General features: G+C 44.4%; 1 protein-coding gene across 1 annotated transcript in view; it reads left to right on the forward strand.

Moving 5' to 3' along the window:
• ADAMTS2 (ADAM metallopeptidase with thrombospondin type 1 motif, 2) overlaps nt 1-8,295 on the forward strand; it is a 284,941-nt gene extending 276,646 nt beyond the window's left edge. The window contains exon 22 of the mRNA XM_005870719.2: nt 4,726-8,295. Coding sequence (XP_005870781.1) covers nt 4,726-5,177 — 452 coding nt within the window. The 3' untranslated portion in view covers nt 5,178-8,295. The remainder of the gene's footprint in view (nt 1-4,725) is intronic.
• The last annotated feature ends 9,835 nt before the right edge of the window (nt 8,296-18,130 follow it).

Here is an 18,130-nt window from a genome sequence, read left to right on the forward strand (position 1 = left end):
ACAGAATGAACTGGTGATTATAATAGAATCAGGGGCATAGAAAGGGAGTGGACTGGCTATCCTTGTGGGGGAAAGGGGTGAGGGGGATGCGGGAAGAGACTGGACAAAAATCGCGCACCTATGGATGAGGATAGTGGGTGGGGAGTGAGGGAGGAAGGTGGGGTGGGAACTGGGTGGAGGGAAGTTATGTCGGGAAAAAAGAGGAACAAATGTAATAATCTGAACAATGAAGATTTAATTAATTTAAAAAAAAATGTGGCCTGAGTACACGCAGCAGCGGATCCTCGTCCTTACTGTCCTCCACGACCACCTCGGGGGCATCTCTCACGCTTGCTCATTTCTTTCCAACTCAGGCCACATAGCAATGCCCTCTCCTGTCACCTGAGCCTTTGCCTTCACTTATAACAGGGTTGGTCAGTCTCTCCCTGGAATTTGAGGAATTAAAATTGGACTTATAAATTGACTTAAGAAGACCTACAACTTCTCTTTGTACCTTATTTACCACAATAGTTTGACATGAATAGTAGTGTAAAATTTTCTTCTAAAATAAAATTTAAGTTGAAAAATGAGGTAATTTAAAGGAGAAAACTACTAAGCAAATAATCACACAGGTTATTAATTCAGATACAGCCAAGACTGTGGGAATGGCACACAGACTTCAACTTGTGACAATGGGTTTATTCTCACCAGTTTGTTCACTGGAAGGCAGTAGGTCTTGCCGTGCGTTGCTGCTGCTGGAAATGGCTGAGGATGGAGTGTTGGGAAACTGAAGTTATAATCCTGGGCCAGTCAGTGCCTCAGTACATGTCGCTCAGCCTTTGGTGGTATAATTTCCTCTTCTTTGTCTCAGTGCTCAGAGATGCTACTTAAAAACCCACAACCATTCATATCCTTTTAAGGGTGATGGGTAATGATTCTTTTGAAATTAATCTAGGCTGATATTAGCATAGCCAAGCTCTTGGCCAGTAGCTTTCTCAATTATTTATACATTCATTGACTTATTTTAATTTTTAAAAAGTTAAAGCAATGCAGCCAAGTATTCAAAGGAAATCAGACCCAGAAGTCCAATATTTAAGCCAGGTAGAAGGGAGGCACCCTGGGGGGAGCCTGGCCCCCGCTGTCATCAGCCTATTTGTGTCAGGGAAATGGATGGCTCATCCCAATGTGTCCATTCACTCAGCAACAGTTGCCAAGTGCTTTCTGTGTCAAGCTCTGACCCGGGCACTAAGGACACTGCCAAGCACTTGACCAGAAGTCAGCAAACTTTTACTCTAAATGGCCAGATAACATTGGGGGACATGTGGTCTCCCCCACAACTACTCAACTCTGCCTTTGAAGTGAGAAAGCAGCTGTAGATAATAAGTGAATGGCATGCCTGTTCCAGTAAAACCTTATTTACCAAACCAGTTGGAGGGACTGACTTGGCCCGAGGACGTAGTTAGCCAACCCCTGGCTTAGACTGATGTGATGTCTGCTTCTTAGGATTCCAGCCTAGTGGGACACAAGTGAGGGAAGATGCTTAATACCAACCTTGCTAGGAGTGAAGAAAAAGGCTCTAGTGACAGGAGAGGGCATGCTGTGTGGCAGGAGTGGCCCCACTCCCAGCAGTGCTGCCAGGCCAGGCTCCCTCCTCATCTGTGCCTCTGCCCCTCCCCAGTCCCCAGCTGACCATTGGGTCTTCCTGAGGTCTGTGACCAGTGTTTTTCACACAGTTCACCTGCCAAAAAGGGGCAGTGACCAGGGAGGGGGAAGGAAGGGAGAGGGACTCTGAGTCCCTCCCATCCAGTGGGTTTCAAACAAGACTACTCTGATTTCATCTGTCTCATATTTTGGACATCTGTGTACGATTTCATCTATCAATTTTAAAACCTGAAAGCAACATCTCTGGATCTTCTAACTTGATTTCTGGAATCAACCCTCGGCCCTCAACCACCTGTCTGTCTTTCTCCCTCCACGTTGTGAGCCTGTTGCTCAATCTCAAGGTTAGGAAGACCAGGGCTGTTCTTGATCAGCCGATCTGTGTTTATCTCTTCGCACTGTGGGTCCTGAAGCCAGTCATGCTTCCTCCCTAGTTTGGCCACTTAGATGCTCAGGACCCAAATTGGTTCCACCTCTGGTTAGTAGGTGCCTCTATGTGTTCTTGCCTGTAAAGTTGCTATTATAAAATGCATAAATTTCCTGTTCTGGACTTCCTCCGTTATTCACATTTATATTGCTTACATTTGTACCTTTACTCCTTCTTTCATTCACTCTTCTAGGCTCTTGGATAAAGGGGGCATTCAACTATAGCTTGGGCCTCTGCCATTTGGTGCTTACAGGATAATGAACAAGTCACACATTTGTCACTTTACCTGACAATTAAATGTGAGCTTACCAACTGGGATGAAGTGCTGAGAAGGGGAGACTTGTGACACCAGGAGACCACACACCAGTGGGATTTAACCTCCTAAGGGAGGTAGGCAATACTTGTCTGAGAAGATGTGTTTCATTTGAGACTAGAGGAGAAGAAGAGGGCAGCTGGAGGCGAGAGGCTCAGTATGTGCAAAGGCTCTGTGGCCAGAAGGAGCCCCAAACAGAGAAGGAGGTCCAAGGCCTGAGGGAAACCAGAGAGGTGATGGGGACAGCTCTTCACTCAGAAAACAAGGGGCAAAGCAGGGGCTTCACTCAGGACAATGACATGGTCACATTTCCAGTTGAAAAACATTCTGATTGTAGATAAGCAGGCAGAAAGGTGGCTTTAACCACAGTGTGGCCACAGTGTGTGGAGGTGAGAGGGAAGAGAGCATGCACATATCCGAGAGGGTGTAGGAGGAAATGCTAATGGGCTTGGAAATGGCTGGATGGGGTGTGTGCCTGAAAGACATTCTCTGAGATAGACGGTACCAGCAGAGGCTGTGGGTTTGGGCTGCATGTGTGAATTCTCAGGCAGCTTAGGGACTGTTGGGGTTAGGGGATGTCTAGTAGGAAGTTGTATCCATGAATCTAAACCTTGGGGAGTTTGGGGTTAGTGTCCAACTAAGTGGTCACCAGCCTATAGGGAAAATTACAGGCTTGAGCAGTGGCCACACAGCAGATGAATGTCAGAACCAGGAATCCTGAATGGAGGGGCCTGCCTGTCTGCTGTGGCAGAAAGTTTGGATGGGCTGGCATGGCTGCAGATATAGGTGTAGATAATCTGTATATTAGTGCACAGAGTGAATCTGTAGATGTGGTTCCCATCCCATGGCTGCCCTTCCTCCCCTCCTTCCTCCCTCTCAGTAGGAGATGAGGTCAACTAAGGAGAGTGAGGGAAGAGAGGTCACAGCAGAGGTTTGTATGGGAAAGGTTGTGGGCCTCACTGTGGAAAGCAGAGTGTCTGAGCAGAGAAACAAGTAGGCAGAGTGGGGCCCATTGAGGTTAGTAATCAAGAATTTATAAGATCAAATGCCCCCTGTGATATTACTCATTCCTTCATATTGAATGAATTTTTGTAAATCACCTCAATATTTGTGTTGTATGTGAAATGCAGTGGTAGGGGGAAAGGAAGAGAAATGGGAATTTAGAAAGAACACAGAGAGTGAGGGGGGCGAGAAAACAAGAGGAGTTGGATGGGTTGACTCAATCTAGCTGCAGACAGAGTTGGAGCTAGGCTAGGGAGAAGGCAGCCGCATGGGGAAAGAGAGACAATGTGGCCTCCAAGGAGAGTCAGGCTCCCCATGCAAGCTGGACTATGGATGACCAATGTCCTGGCAGGAAGGACAGGGAAGGATGTGCTGGGCAGAAGGATTTGCGTATGTGAAGGCATCAAGTTATGGAGCCGTTTGCTTGAGAAATGGCTAGAAGCGCAGTGCAGCAGGGCAATGGGGTAGATGGAGCAGGACTCGAAGCTCTCAGGTAAGTTAAAGCAAATGGAAGAAAACCCACATTTTAAATTTCCCTTTAGGCACTTTTCAGAAACAATGATCATCTGGGGAGTTTGGTGAGGATTGGAACAAATGTGAGGAGTGTGGTGAGGCCACAGCCAAGGCTCTGGGTTTGCTCTATCAGGTTTTAGGAATTGGTTCTTTTGGGTTTAATTTTGTTATAGTTACTGATTATAGATTATTGTAGAGTCAACCATTACCACAGAGATGTCACATGTAAAGATCTGGTGAAGTCCCACTCTTTAAAATGAGTTGGAATCACTCCACCTTCCCGGCTCCTAGTCCCTCTGCAGCCTGCCTCAGGTCCCGGGGGGCTTTGGGTCAGGAAGGGCTCAGATTTAAAGTGGGGCGTTTTTATTTTTTATTTCATTTTTTGTTAATCCTCACTAGAGGATACTTCTTCCATTGATTTTAGAGAGAGTGGAAGGGAGGGGTAGTGAGAGAGAGGAGAGAGAGGGAAACATCGATGTGAAAGAGCCACATCAATTGGCTGGCTCCCATGCGTACCACCCCCCCCCCCCCCCCCCCCATGTACAGACAGGTCTCATTTTTGTCTCAAACTCTAAGGGACAGTGAAAAATCTAGACTCAGCTGGGGCCTGCTTGGAGGAGGGGACCATTGCTCACAGCATGTGTGGCTGCATCCAGGGCAGGTCAGGCACTCCTCTGACATGGAAACCACATAGACTTTCCGTGTGAGCTCTCTTGCCTGTGCACTGTCTCTGGGCTCTTTCAAATGTCTCCTGCAGCAAGCTGCTCCCTGTAGGAACACAACATTTCCCTTATCTTGTCCTTCGGTTATTTGTCCCACTTTTCTCTTTCAGAGGGCCGCTGCCAAGGCGACAAGTCAATGTTCTGTAGGATGGAAGTCCTGTCTCGTTATTGCTCCATCCCAGGCTACAACAAACTGTGCTGCAAGTCCTGTAACCTGCATGACAACCTCACTGATGTGGATGACAGGGCAAGGCCACCGCCCGGGAAGCATAATGACATTGAGGAGCTCATGCCCACCCTCCCCGTCCCCACTCTAGTCATGGAGGTGCAGCCTGCGCCAGGCACGCCCTTGGAGGTGCCTCTCAATGCCTCCAGCACCAATGCCACTAAGGATCACCCAGAAACCAATGCTGTTGACGTGCCCTACAAAATCAATCGTCTGAACAATGAAGTCCAGCCACCCAACCTAATCCCTCGACGGCCAAGCCCATATGAGAAGACCAGAAACCAAAGGATCCAAGAGCTCATTGATGAGATGAGGAAGAAAGAGATCCTCGGATAGTTCTAATAAAATGGAAAGGTAGCATCAATAGCATTTTTTTCTTGCTTATAGAGATATTCCATGGGATGGCAAATCCTGTGTCATGGTGATTAAGTCACAATTCCTGAGTCCCAAAAGTTTTGAGGTAACAGAGGGAGAATCACATAAAAAATAGATATGTGTGTATTATATATATGGTTGTGAACATGTGGCAACAAGGAGAGCACATGGGTGTCCCAGCCCCAGAATGTTCCAAATCCTGAACTGTGGGACTGGGGTAGAGAGGAATGTGGAGCCTACATCCTTTGTCAGTGAGGGAGGATAACTTGGAGAAAGAAGACATTTGCCTCACGTTTCTGAGCAGTAACCAGTGGTGACAACCCTTCTAGAAACACAAGACATGTCCTTCTAATCCCCAGGCCTAGACACGAGCCCCATGGGGACTCTTAGGAAACAATGATTTATTCACTAACTTCCCAGTCACTAAGATGAGCACATTGAGGTTGAGGCTGTGGACTCCAGTGCCTTCAATGCCAGGCAGGTGGTGAGGATGAGTGTGGTGGCAGCTGGGGACCAGGACCAACCTGAGAGCTGCTGAGTGTCTAGCATTACTGCCTCTGTGAGAACTGGCCTGCTGCCAGATAGCATGCTTTTTCACTAGAAGTCTAGATTTCGTGTGAAAATTCTGTCTTTAAAGATCAGCTCAAAATACTCTGAGGAGGCTGGGAGGCTGTCAGGGTGTAGGGCCGCCAGGCTGCAGCCTCTGGTCTCAGGCATGGCCTGACATAGCCTGGCCAATTAAGGACTTAGGGGAAGCCATCTGACCCACTTGGTGCTCACCAGCTGTGCTATCTCAGCTATGTCTGAGCTGTGACGCTGCCCATTTCTTCCTAGGAAAGTCCCGGGAATCTTTTAACTCTGGCTTGAGGATTGATCTAAAAAGGGGGTCACGTTTTCTGCGAGATAAGCCAGTGGGGTGCACTCCCAGGTCTCTCTCCTCTCCATGAACCCTGGCCTTGCTTGTCCCATCTGGCCAGCCTGGCCTCGGCCCTGCAGCTCCCCAGAGGGGCTCTCCCCTTCCACAAGTGCATGGGAAGGCTGACAGGCATGCGCTGTGCTGGGAAGTCCAGTGAGTGGTCAAGGCTGTCTCTCCCAGAGGGGTGGGAGTGCTGCCACCAGGATGGTCATGCCTGAGGGACCTACGATGGACTTTTTAGGCTTGGGTATGCTTCTGAACACCAGTCTTGCTTGTGGGGGATAGGCCTGCCCTATTGGAGCCTTCCAGCCCCCCAGCCCTGCCCCACTTTCATCCCTTAGAAGTTTCAATAGGGAACTGCCAGATCTGTCCTCTGATGGGAGGCATTGGGTGGGAGGTAGGGAGAGCCCGCTGTATCTTTTGCTCCTTCCAAACAGTAACAGTTTCTATTTCGGCAGAATGGTGCTTTGTGAGCAAGATGTGAATGAGTGAAAAATAAGAAGGGAGTGGGTGGGGATGGGTGGGACAACAATGGCTAATTTTTACCTCTCCCTGCATAGATATTAACATGCAGCTTAAATTTCCCAAAATTATAAGACCTGGGGGGCACATTAGCTCCTTAGCTGGGCCTCCCTTAACACATAATTCTTAGGCTTTTCATACCCACAAGAGTTCTAGAGCCTTTTTATTCCTGCCAGTCAGATCTTAGAGAACTCTTTTTTGTTTAAGTCCCCATTATATGGACAAAAATACTGAGGCTCAAGAAAGCACCATGACAGCAACTTTATATTGAGTTTTGAGGTGCTAAGTCTGTGTGTGTGAATCTGTGCATGTGTGTGAGTGTGTCTGTGTGGGTAGCCTAAGGGACAAAGAAAGGGTGTAGGACATAGTGAGAACCGTATCTGGGATGATGCTTAACTGTCCAACTGGGTGATGACCAGCCTTTCTGTCCCCTGGCATAGCTGCCCTCTCTTTCTGCCACCATGCCCCACACATGCTCAGACACTGTGCAATGTCTAAAGGAGTTTGCTGACTCCTAAGAACTAAACTGGAGAAAACGTTTTGAACATCTCTCATAGTATCACTTCTTCTCTAGTAAGGTGTGGTATACAGTACTTTCACAATCCTGTCATTATAATTAGGAAATGGGTCCCTCTGCTTTCTCTCATGGCAGCTGGTATTAGTCACGGCCTGAAAGACTGGGCAGTTCTTGCTTGGGTCTGTCTTGGAATGATGTAAAGGAAGTTTGGGGTGATTAACCCTGTCCAGAGAGTATTACTCAGTTTACCCAGCCTGGGGCCTCAGAATCAGAAAGGTCCACTCCCAGATCCTGGCAAAGTGGGACTACATATCTTGGGGCTGGAAGTCCTTGGAGAGCCCCTAGCTGGGACATTGCCATGGGTACCTGTCTTTGGCTAGAGGGAGAGAGATGTGCTCTGGAAGCTGTATGCCAGCAAGGCCATGTCCTAACATGCCATACTCAGTGCCTTGGACCATATATCCAGAGTTCTCCAGAAGTAAGTAGTCCTCAGAGGTCTCTCCCCAAGGAATGCAGTCTATGCAGCTCTGAAAAACTGAAAATCACTGAGCTTGGGACAGTTGGAGAGCAGGCTTAGCAACAGTGCTGAGCTTCCAGAGCCAGTGTCCGGCCGGCCAGCCGGCCAGCCCTGTGTTCAAAGCTCCTGCCTCGTGGGGAAGGCCACACAGCTATTCTAGCTGAGTTTCATAACACCATGTGTGATTCAGATGTTCTCTGTCCACAATTCTAAAAAAACCAGCTGAGGGACTCGGGGATCACTTTATGTTCACAGGGAGACTTGTGCTAGCATTTTGGGACCTGGCTCTCTGATATATTGCTTTTGGAAAACCCATGGAATTTCACATATAAGCATTTCATTTGTATTTTAAGTTTTATTTTTTTGTTTTTGTTTTTTTGCTTGTTTCTTTGTTTGGAGTGTATAAATGGTGCTCAATAGAAAAGCCTATCAGGTGACTGTGTACTCCTGTGTGACAGGCAGCCAGCACAAAAAAATCATCACGGTGCTGAACTCCAATCACATTTTATCTTACTGATCACAGCAAACAATACATCTGTTTTCTGTATAGTAAAATTTGGTTCTTTGATTTTATAACTTATTAAAGTCAAACATCTGTGTTTTTGCACATCGTGCTTGTGTTGTTTCTTACCTCGATGACACTTGTCCCCATCCCCAGCTTGGACTTGAGCAGATGGAAGGATGTACTGCCCTCAAAAGGCCAAGAGGTGAGGAGGGGACCAGTGAAGGGTGAGAGGCAGCCAGAGGGACCCATCCCTCTCCCAGCTGCACATGGAGTCAGCTCTCCAGGTGACTTGAGTAATCCCACAGCTCCCAAGGAAACCTTTAGTTCAGAGAGGAGATGAAGACTCTCCAGACACTTCCTCCTCCCCAATTATATCGCCTTCTCTGCTATAGTTAGGGCTTCCTGGAAAAATACTAGATGTTGTGTTAAACTTGAATTTCAGAGAATAACAAATAATGTTTAGTATATGTTCCATTTTTATACTAAAAATTTTTGTTGTTTCTCTGAAATTCAAATTTAACTGAGAATCCTGTATTTTAATTTGGTAACCCTGCCTATAAAAGACAAGTCCATTTGCTCTGGCCCTCTTTAATACAGGTGTTGGGGAGAAGGAAGGCTGAAGGGTGCAAAATTCCCCAGCCAAGGAGGAGGCCAATGACATGTACCAAGAAATCATACTAGTTTGGACGGGGGCTGCAGGTGGCTTTGGGATGCACAAGATTTCTCATCTTGTTCATTGTAATTTGTTTGGACTCTGTTTTCATAGTACAGTTGTCCTTTACACCAGAAAACAGGAAGTGTGTGTGTGTGTGTGTGTGTGTGTGTGTGTGTGTGTATTCGGAGTAGGGGAGGAAGGTCAGTTGAGTAAGCAGAAGTGGCTGAGATGAAATGTTTGCAAAGGTTATTCATAACCAGATAGGTCAGAAAGGTTCCTTTAGAAAACAGGTCTGGGTTACACAGGAAGTGGTAAGGAAAACCCAATCTGTGCTTTCTGAAGATGTGGACAGATGGTTAAGAGGAGCTAAATTATTTGATTGCAGAGGTTCTGGCCACCACCCCCTCCTCTGTGCACTGTGTAAGTCCCTGACTCACAGGCACAGAGCAGCTAAGCCATGGTCATATCCTGCCTTAGAGGCCACGTGGCCAGTAACTTACCCTCTATACCTCATGGTTCCACAGAGTTGTTTCTTCAGTCTTGTGATATTACTCATAATCCATACTCCCATGATTTTATATCTAAATATTTGTATGCACACCCCAAATTATACATGTCCTAGACCAGCGGTTCTCAACCTGTGGGTCGCGACCCCTCTGGGGGTCGAACAACCCTTTCACAGGGGTCGCCTAAGACCATAGGAAAACACATATATAATTACATATTGTTTTTGTGATTAATCACTATGCTTTAATTATGTTCAATTTGTAAGAATGAAATTGGGGGTCACCACAATATGAGGAACTGTATTAAAGGGTCGCGGCATTAGGAAGGTTGAGAACCACTCTCCTAGACGGTCTTTGCTTACCTCCTCAACTCTCCTATGTATAAGCTTTCACATCCATTCATGACCAGGTAGAGACTACACAGGCAGGGTCCAGGAAGTGCTGGCCTGTCAGAGTGAGACTTCCACATTGTGCCATGTGGGGGCTGCCCCAAGACAGTCCAACCTCAAGTACACATAAAAATATACCAAGACAGGGTGTGACTGCCCCACAGTGCATGAAAGTTACCAATGCTTTAGTTCAACTAACATTCTTCTAGTATCTTTAAATGAACACTTAGATCACTGATTTTCAACCTTTCTTTTTAATTCTATGCATTTATGGCTATAAATTTCCCTGTAAGCACTGCTTAAGCTGTACCCCTAAAATTTTGATATTTCATACATTTATTACCATTCCATTCCAAATATTTTATTATTTTTGTTTTGTGACTTCCTTTTAGGCCTAGTGTTTTTTAAAGCATGTTGCTTAATTTCCAAACATTGGGAAATTGTCTAGTTATGGAATATTACAAATTTCTAGCTTATTTTCTTGTGGTCAGAAAACATTTTCTGAAAGGTTTCTACCCTTTGAAATTTGTTGAAGCTGGCTTTATGTCCCGGGATATGGTCAATTGTTGTAACTATTGTACTTTGTTCAAAAAAAAATATATAATTGACAATTGTTGGATATAGTATCTTACATATGTCCATTATTTCAAATTTGTTATATTTTTATTCATATCTTTTATATCTTGATTTTGTTGTCTTCTTGGTCTATGAATTTGATAGAAAGTAGTTTTGTGTTTTTTTAAATCCTCACCTAAGGATATTTTTTCCATTGATTTCTAGAGAGAGTAGAAGGGAGGGAAGAGGGGGAGAAAGAGAGAGAGAAACATCATCGAGAGAGAAACACATCAATTAGTTGCCTCCCACACACACCCCTACTGGGACTGGGAACTTGCAACCGAGGAATGTGCCCTTGACCAGAAATCAAACACACAACTCTTCGGTCCATGGGCCGACACTATAACCACTGAGCCAAATCAACCAGGGTGGTAGAAAGTAGTTTTAATACCTCGCACCGATTGTATATGTTTCTATTTCTCCTTGCAGTTTTATCATATTTTGCCTATTGTTTTACTATTTTGAGGCCACATTAATGGGAGTATACAAATTTCTAATTATTTTGTTCTTGGTAACATTATCTCTTTATCTAAATTAATTGATCAATGTTATTTCCATAAATAATGTCAGTCTTGAAACATCTCCCCCATTAATATAGCTATATCAGCTTCCTTTTGTTTAGTAGCTGCATAATATAATTCTATTCTTTTACTTTCAAAATTTTCTATATCCTATGTGCCCTATTTTTACTTTGTAAACATATTTTAATATGGCCTAACATTTATAAAATTTTGATTAGACTATTTAGTCCTTTACATTTACTGCCATCACTGACACCAGTGTTCTTGTGTGCTATTTGTCTTGACTAGTTTGTGTGTTTTTTCCTTGCCTTTTTTTTGGATTGAGTGTTTTTTCCCTGTTCCATTTTAGCCCTTGGTTAGTTTTCAAGATATATACTGCTTTTTCTTTTTTTAATGATTATTCAAGAAATTTCAACATGCATTTTTTTAAATCCTCACCTGAGGACATGCTAAGAGAGAGAGAGTCATCCATGTGAAAGAGAAACACTGATCAGTTGCCTTCCCTAAGTGCCCCAACAGGGGATCAAACCCACAACCCAGGCATGTACCCTGACCAGGAATAAAATCAGGACGATGCTCAACCAACTGAGCCACTCCAGCTGGGCAACATGCATTTATTTATTTTTTTACTACATGCATTTTTAACTTATCAAATCTACAGGGCGTCCCCAAAAAAATGTATACACACTTTAAATGATTATAAAGTCAGTATTTATTAACATATAGTTCATTTTCAAAATTAAGTGAAATATCAGCTGTTAAGTATGTATATATTTTGGGGGGACACCCTATATTATGACTCCACCTTTCCAACAATGCAAATCCTTAGAACAGTGCTCACAAAAGATAAAATTTTAATGTTTTTATTTCACTGTGGACTAACAAAATATAAAGGAATTAATCGAAAATTAAATCAAAAAGCAAAGATACAAAATACACACTCAATTTTAAAAACAGTTTTAAGGTATAACTGACATACAATAAACTGCACATATGTAAGTGTAAAATTTGGCATGTTTGAAATATGTATATATTTATATACACACTAGAGGCCCCATGCACGAATCCATGTGTTCCCTCGGCCTGGCCTGTGGGGATTGGGCTGAAACCAGCTCTCCGACATCCCCTGAGGGGTCCTGGATTGCGAGAGGGCAGTTCTCGGGTGATGAACCCCGGAATCGGGCTCCCTTCTCTCTGGTTCTGAGTGTGTCACCCGAGAACTGCCGATGCCAAGTGACCACAGCTCAGCAGCTCCTACGTTGAGCGTCTGCCCCCTGGTAGTCAGTGCACGTCATATCTACTGGCCAGTCGACCAGTCAGCTGGTCGCTTAGGCTTTTATATATAGACTAGAGGCCCGGTGCCCAAAAATTTGTGCACTCCGGGGGGAGGGGGGTCCCTCAGCCCGGCCTGTGCCCTCTCGCAGTCTGGGACCCCTCAGGGGATGACCACCTGCTGGCTTAGGCCCGCTCCCCGGGGGATTGGGCCTAAGATGGCAATCACACATCCCTCTGGCAGCCCGGCAGCCCTCGGGGGATGTCCACTTGCCAGCGGGGAGCAGGCCTAAACTGCAGTCAGACATCCTTAGTGCTGCTGAGGAGGCAGGAGAGGCTCCCACCACCACCGCTGTACTGGCAGCCATCAGCCTGGCTTGTGGCTGAGCAGAGCTCCTCCCATGTGAGAGCACCCTGACCACCAGAGGGCAGCTCCTGCATTGAGCGTCTGCCCCCTGGTGGTCAGTGTGTGTCATAATGACCAGTCATTCCCAGTCCTTCTGCTGTTAGGGTCAGTTTGCATATTACCCTTTTACTATATAGGATAGAGGCCTGATGCACGGGTGTGGGCCAGCTGGTTTGCCCTGAAGGGTGTCCCGGATCAGGGTGGGGGTCCCGCTTGGGTGCCTGGCCAGCCTGGATGAGGGGATGATGGCTGTTTGCAGCTGATCACACCCCCTTCATGGTGGGGGTCCCCACTGGGGTGCCTGGCCAGTCTGGGTGAGGGGCTCAGGGCCGTTTTCAGGCTGGCGGATGACTGAAGCTCCCAACCTCTCCTTTTTTTCTTTTTTTTTTTATTCTGGGATTTATTTACCTTCTACAGCTGTCACTGGAGCTAAGAGCCGGCTTTAGCTCTGAGGCTCGGCTCCCGCTTGAGGCCTTGGCTGCTGAAAGCAGATATCTGGGTTTGTTTGGCTTCTATAATTGAAACACTGTTGCAACTCCAGCTCTGAGGCCCGGCTGGCTGAAAGCAGGTTCCTGGGGTTTGTTTAGCTTCTATAATTGCAACATTGTTTCTTAGAGTGCAGCTCAGAGGCCGGCAGCAGCAGGCGAGGAACCTTGGCTTCCTCCATCACTGGAGCAAGCAAGCCTCCTGTTCGCTTCAGCTGCCTGGCTGCCGGCCGCCATCTTGGTTGGCAGTTAATTTGCATATCTCACTGATTAGCCAATGGGAAGGGTAGTGAAGTTACGGTTAATTACCATGTTTGTCTATTATTAGATAGGATAGATATGTATATGTATATACACCGTACATTTTATAATGATCAACTCAACAGGATATGTAACCCTTTTAAACATTTACACACCCAACATAGGAGCACCTAAATATATAAAGCAAATATTGATGAACATTAAGGGAGTGGTTGACAATAATACAATCATAGTAGGGGACTTTAACAACCCATTGACCACAAAAGACAGCATACCCAGACATAAATTCAACAAGGAAACAGTGGCCTTAAATGATACATTAGATCAAATGGATTTAATTGATATTTTTAGGATCTTTCATCCCAAGGTAGCAGAATATACATTCTTTTCAAGTGCACATGGATTATTTGGCAGGATAGATCACATGTTAGGCCACAAAACAAGTCTCAATCAGTTTAAGAAGACTGAAATCACATCAAGCATCTTCTCTGATCCCAATGGTAAAAACTAGAAATCAACTACAGGAATAAAACTGAAAAACACACAAAACATGGAGGCTAAATAACCACAGAGGCTACTAAACCCTTAATGGCTTAACAATGAGATCAAGGGAAAAAAATCAAACAATACCTTGAGACAAATGATAATGAAAACACAATGACTCCAAATTTATAGGATGCAGCAAAGATAGGTCTAAGAGGGAAATTCATAGCAACATAAGGCGTACCTCAAGAAATAAGAAAATTCTCAATCTACCTTTACACCTGAAGTAATTAGAAAAAGAAGTACAAACAAAGTCCAAAGTGAGTAGAAAAAAGGTAATGATAAAGATCAGAGAAGAAATAAAATAGTCTTAAAAAACAATACCAAAGATCAATGAAAGCAAGACCTGGGACTTTGGAAAGATAAACAAAATTGATAAAATTTTAACCAGATTTATCAAGAAAAAAATAGAGAAGACCCAAGTAAATAAAATCAGAAATGAAAGTGGAAAAGTGACAACTGACACCATATATATGCAAAGGATTCTAAGAAAATACTATAGAGACCAAAACATGGCGGCTGAATAGGCAGACCTGTCATTCGCCTCGTCCCGGAGCCACACTGGAAATACAACTAAATTGGAAAACATTCACCTGGAATTACCAACTGAGGTCCAGCTGAGGGGGAGAATTATATCAAGGAAGGACAGAAAACACTTGGAGACCACAAAGAAGGGTGAAGTCACGAGAGGAGCTGACCCAGCAACCAGGGGCGGCAGGCCAGTGAAATGAGAGGGAGTAGGGAACTCCTCACTACAGGAAAGTCTGTTTCCTCAGAAGATAGAGGCCAGGAACCCAGGCTGGGCTACACAGCCCAGAGCACCAAAGCCAAGACTCACAGCACCCATATCATTTAGGCATGAAAGGCAGCAGGGCTTCTGGCTGCAGCAGAGCCTGGAGCCTATAGACTGGAGCCAGTTGGAGAGAAAGTGGCAGTTTTGGGTTTTTATGTGTGTGTTTTTTCTTTTTCAATCACTGTGGACCAGATGCTTCCCTCCTCAGGGAAGGCTTGCTCACTTCCTCAAACCTGCCAGAGTCATGTGGATGGGGGGGAGGGGGGTGTGGTTAGGCCACAGGCTAACTAACCTGTCAAGCTCAGGGAAGGCCTGCATGGCAGTCTTGCAGACTTAAAGTAACCACAAAGGCTGATCCGAAATTAAAGCTTTAACTAAAAGCCGATATTTTCCCTGATGAGGTCAATTTTTACCTTAACTGAGCCTATTGTCTTTTTGCATCTATGATAACATATCCTTGAAATGTCTGGGTAACTTGTAACTTTCCTTTTTCTAGACCCCTTGGGGCACAACCTAATGTGCCTGGGCACCAGGACAGATACCACAAATTCCTTCACTGTTAGCATGTTAATTGTTGACTATCCTGCACTCACCTAAGTATGTATCTATCATTTTACTTTTTATCCAATCCCAGAGGTTTCTCTCACTTTGCTTTCTCCCACCTCTCTAATCTATCAGCAATGGATTTCACGTAACCCACCTAGGTCCCCTCCTTTGATTGCAATGTATAAAAACAGATGAAGAAACCGCCATTCTCTGGAGCATATTATCCCAATCTGTTGAGATACTGCTTCCCAGCAATTGTCGACAGTTTGGCTCAAATAACTCACAAAAATTCTTTACAGGTTTGAATGCTTTTATGTTAACATTACTTGGCGTAGTCGGCAAGATTCCAAAGAAGCTCACCCAGGACCATCTATTGGACCCAGACTTGGTGCTAGGATCCAGCAAGGGTCAGTTCCCCGCCCATTGGGTGAACTTGGGTGAGTTGTCCCTTGGATCAAAGATCTTCCATTGCTTTTGGTAGAGGGTTTGAGTTTATTTTGTTGTAATGTACCCCGCAAATCACATAAGAATGCCTCAAGAAGTCGAATTAAGGAGTCACATTTATTTCAAAGTCGGGACTACGAGGGGGCAATACTCTCCAAATCTCGTAGTGATAAAATGGCTGCAACACCAGATTTATATACGCAAAAATCACAAAGGTATTGATTACATCTCGGGGTTTGGAATGAGGAACCTGGTTTGCAAAAAAGCAGTTTGTTACAGAAGCTAGATTGAGCCAATTAGTTATCTACAAAGATTAATTATAGTTTCGGGTCTTGGGACCACTGAGTTGACAGAACACATTATCTGGATCCATCAGGTCTTGGGACCACTGAGTCAACAGGAACGCATTATCTGGAGCCTTTGGGGCAACTTAAAGTAATTGTGCAGTCCTGGTCTCCAGGTACAGAGGAATGTGTTTTCTAAAACCAGTATGACCACAACCAACGGGATATTCACATTACAATCAATAGAGTATTCAATCGAATGGGATGATTTATATAATTCAGAAAATCAAAATAATGTTTCTATTGTTTTAGCAAGCAAATAATGACAGAAGCCAAGTCAGCAGGGTTAAAATATTAAACATTTACCCAAACATGGTTGCTACCATGCTTCAATTTGAGCTGTGTTTTAAAATCCTTGAGGTGGAACTAAGGTTAAGGGTTGACAGAACCCAGGCTAAGGCTGGACTGGAGGAAAAAAATGGGTGGCTGGTTTTGATTTGGGCTTTTCAATTGGAATTGCTTTCTGAGAGTCTGAGCAAAAAAACCTTCGCTGTATAAATAAGCTGAACTCATTCAGCTCCGAAGATAAAGGGGGCACATCCTCCCTCCAGTCTGACTCTCGGGTGTTCTTAGGTGACTAAGAATCTTTGTGTGTGTGTCAGAAGTGCAGAAGCCCCATAGGGAAGTCCCAACTCAACTATAATTAACTAACTGGCACGTCTAGGGAGCCACCATAAGGCTTGGTATACCCAGGCCCCGAACCCTTCCTATTGTTTTAGACAGCCGTGAGAGAAACTGAGGCCACACTTGACCCACTACATAACATGTCTAGAAAATTTTCTCAGACTACAGATATCCAAAAATTTAAAAATTAACAGAGGAAACTGTGCTTCCTATGCCAGAAGCTCCCAAACCCCTGCCCTCATTTAATACTCCTGATAGGAAGTCTTTACTTGCAAGTGCTTTACAGAAATGGGAAGATTTAACTAGAAAATATAAACTTAGAAATGGCCAGAGTGCAGTTGTCTTGGGTACCTACATTAATATTAGAAAAATCCCAGCTCTAAAAGTAAACTGAATGACTATATGGGAAGCATATCTTGATTTGGAAATTAGAAGCTTCTAAGGAGAAGCATAGAAAAAAAATACTCTTCCAAAAGAAGATGGAAATTAATAAGATATTTTAGAGACCGACTTGGAATTATTCTAGAGTTAATAAATGCCTACACCCCATTTTTTCCCTTCCTTTCTGAACTTTCTTATCCAGACTTGCCCTTTCCTCTCTTCCTTCCCTTTCCGTCTCCTCTACTACCACTGACTTGAAGGAAAGTGAGAATAGGAATTCTAACAGCTCCCTTTGGAAAAAGCTGGTCTCAGCAAGAGAGGAACCAGTTCCCAACTTTATCTGGGACACTGGTGGATTCACAAAAATTTAACTGTTAGAACATGTAATACTGGTTAGTCTGACCTATTCCAATTAATACACCTAGGGGTTTTTAAAGCAAGGCAACAGAATTACTAAATAAGGTCTGCTGTGAAACTGTAAAGGAGTCTTTTGCTGTAAAAAGCCAGGTCACCATAAGAAAGATTGTTTAAAAAGAAAACCTAAAGTGTGATTTTCAAAGAGAAAACAGAAGCAAACATAGGGCTGCTCCAGGACTATGAGAGGGTATTTTCCCTCTCTCCTTACTAATATTTTAGGAGAATTTGAAATTATCTTAAAAGGGGAAGTTACTAAGGCCCTTGTAAATATTGAGGCTTCTTTATCTGTTATTAACCCTACCCATTTAAGTTTCCTTCTCCCTTGGAATAAAGCTTCTGTACAAATGGTAGGGGTGTCTAAGCAAATGATGGGGAGCATAAGACATTTTGGGGGCTAGCAATGTGAATTTGTCCCAGTAACCTGCTTTCTACTGTACTCTTTTGCTAGCCGATAATTAACTCCATTTGTGAAAGAATGTCCGAGACTAGCAGCGGACTCTGTACCTAAGTTAATCAATGTCCCTAATGCACATTCCTGTTAGCCTATAGCAGCGGTTCTCAATCTGTGGGTCGCGACCCCTTTGGCGGTCAAAAGACCCTTTCACAGGGGTCGCCTAAGACCATCCTGCATATCAGATATTTACATTACGATTCATAACAGTAGCAACATTACAGTTATGAAGTAGCAACGAAAATAATTTTATGGTTGGGCCACAACATGAGGAACTGTATTTA

The sequence above is a fragment of the Myotis brandtii genome, unplaced genomic scaffold (genome assembly GCF_000412655.1).
Source record: "Myotis brandtii unplaced genomic scaffold, ASM41265v1 scaffold321, whole genome shotgun sequence".
In the NCBI taxonomy this organism is placed as follows: domain Eukaryota; kingdom Metazoa; phylum Chordata; class Mammalia; order Chiroptera; family Vespertilionidae; genus Myotis; species Myotis brandtii.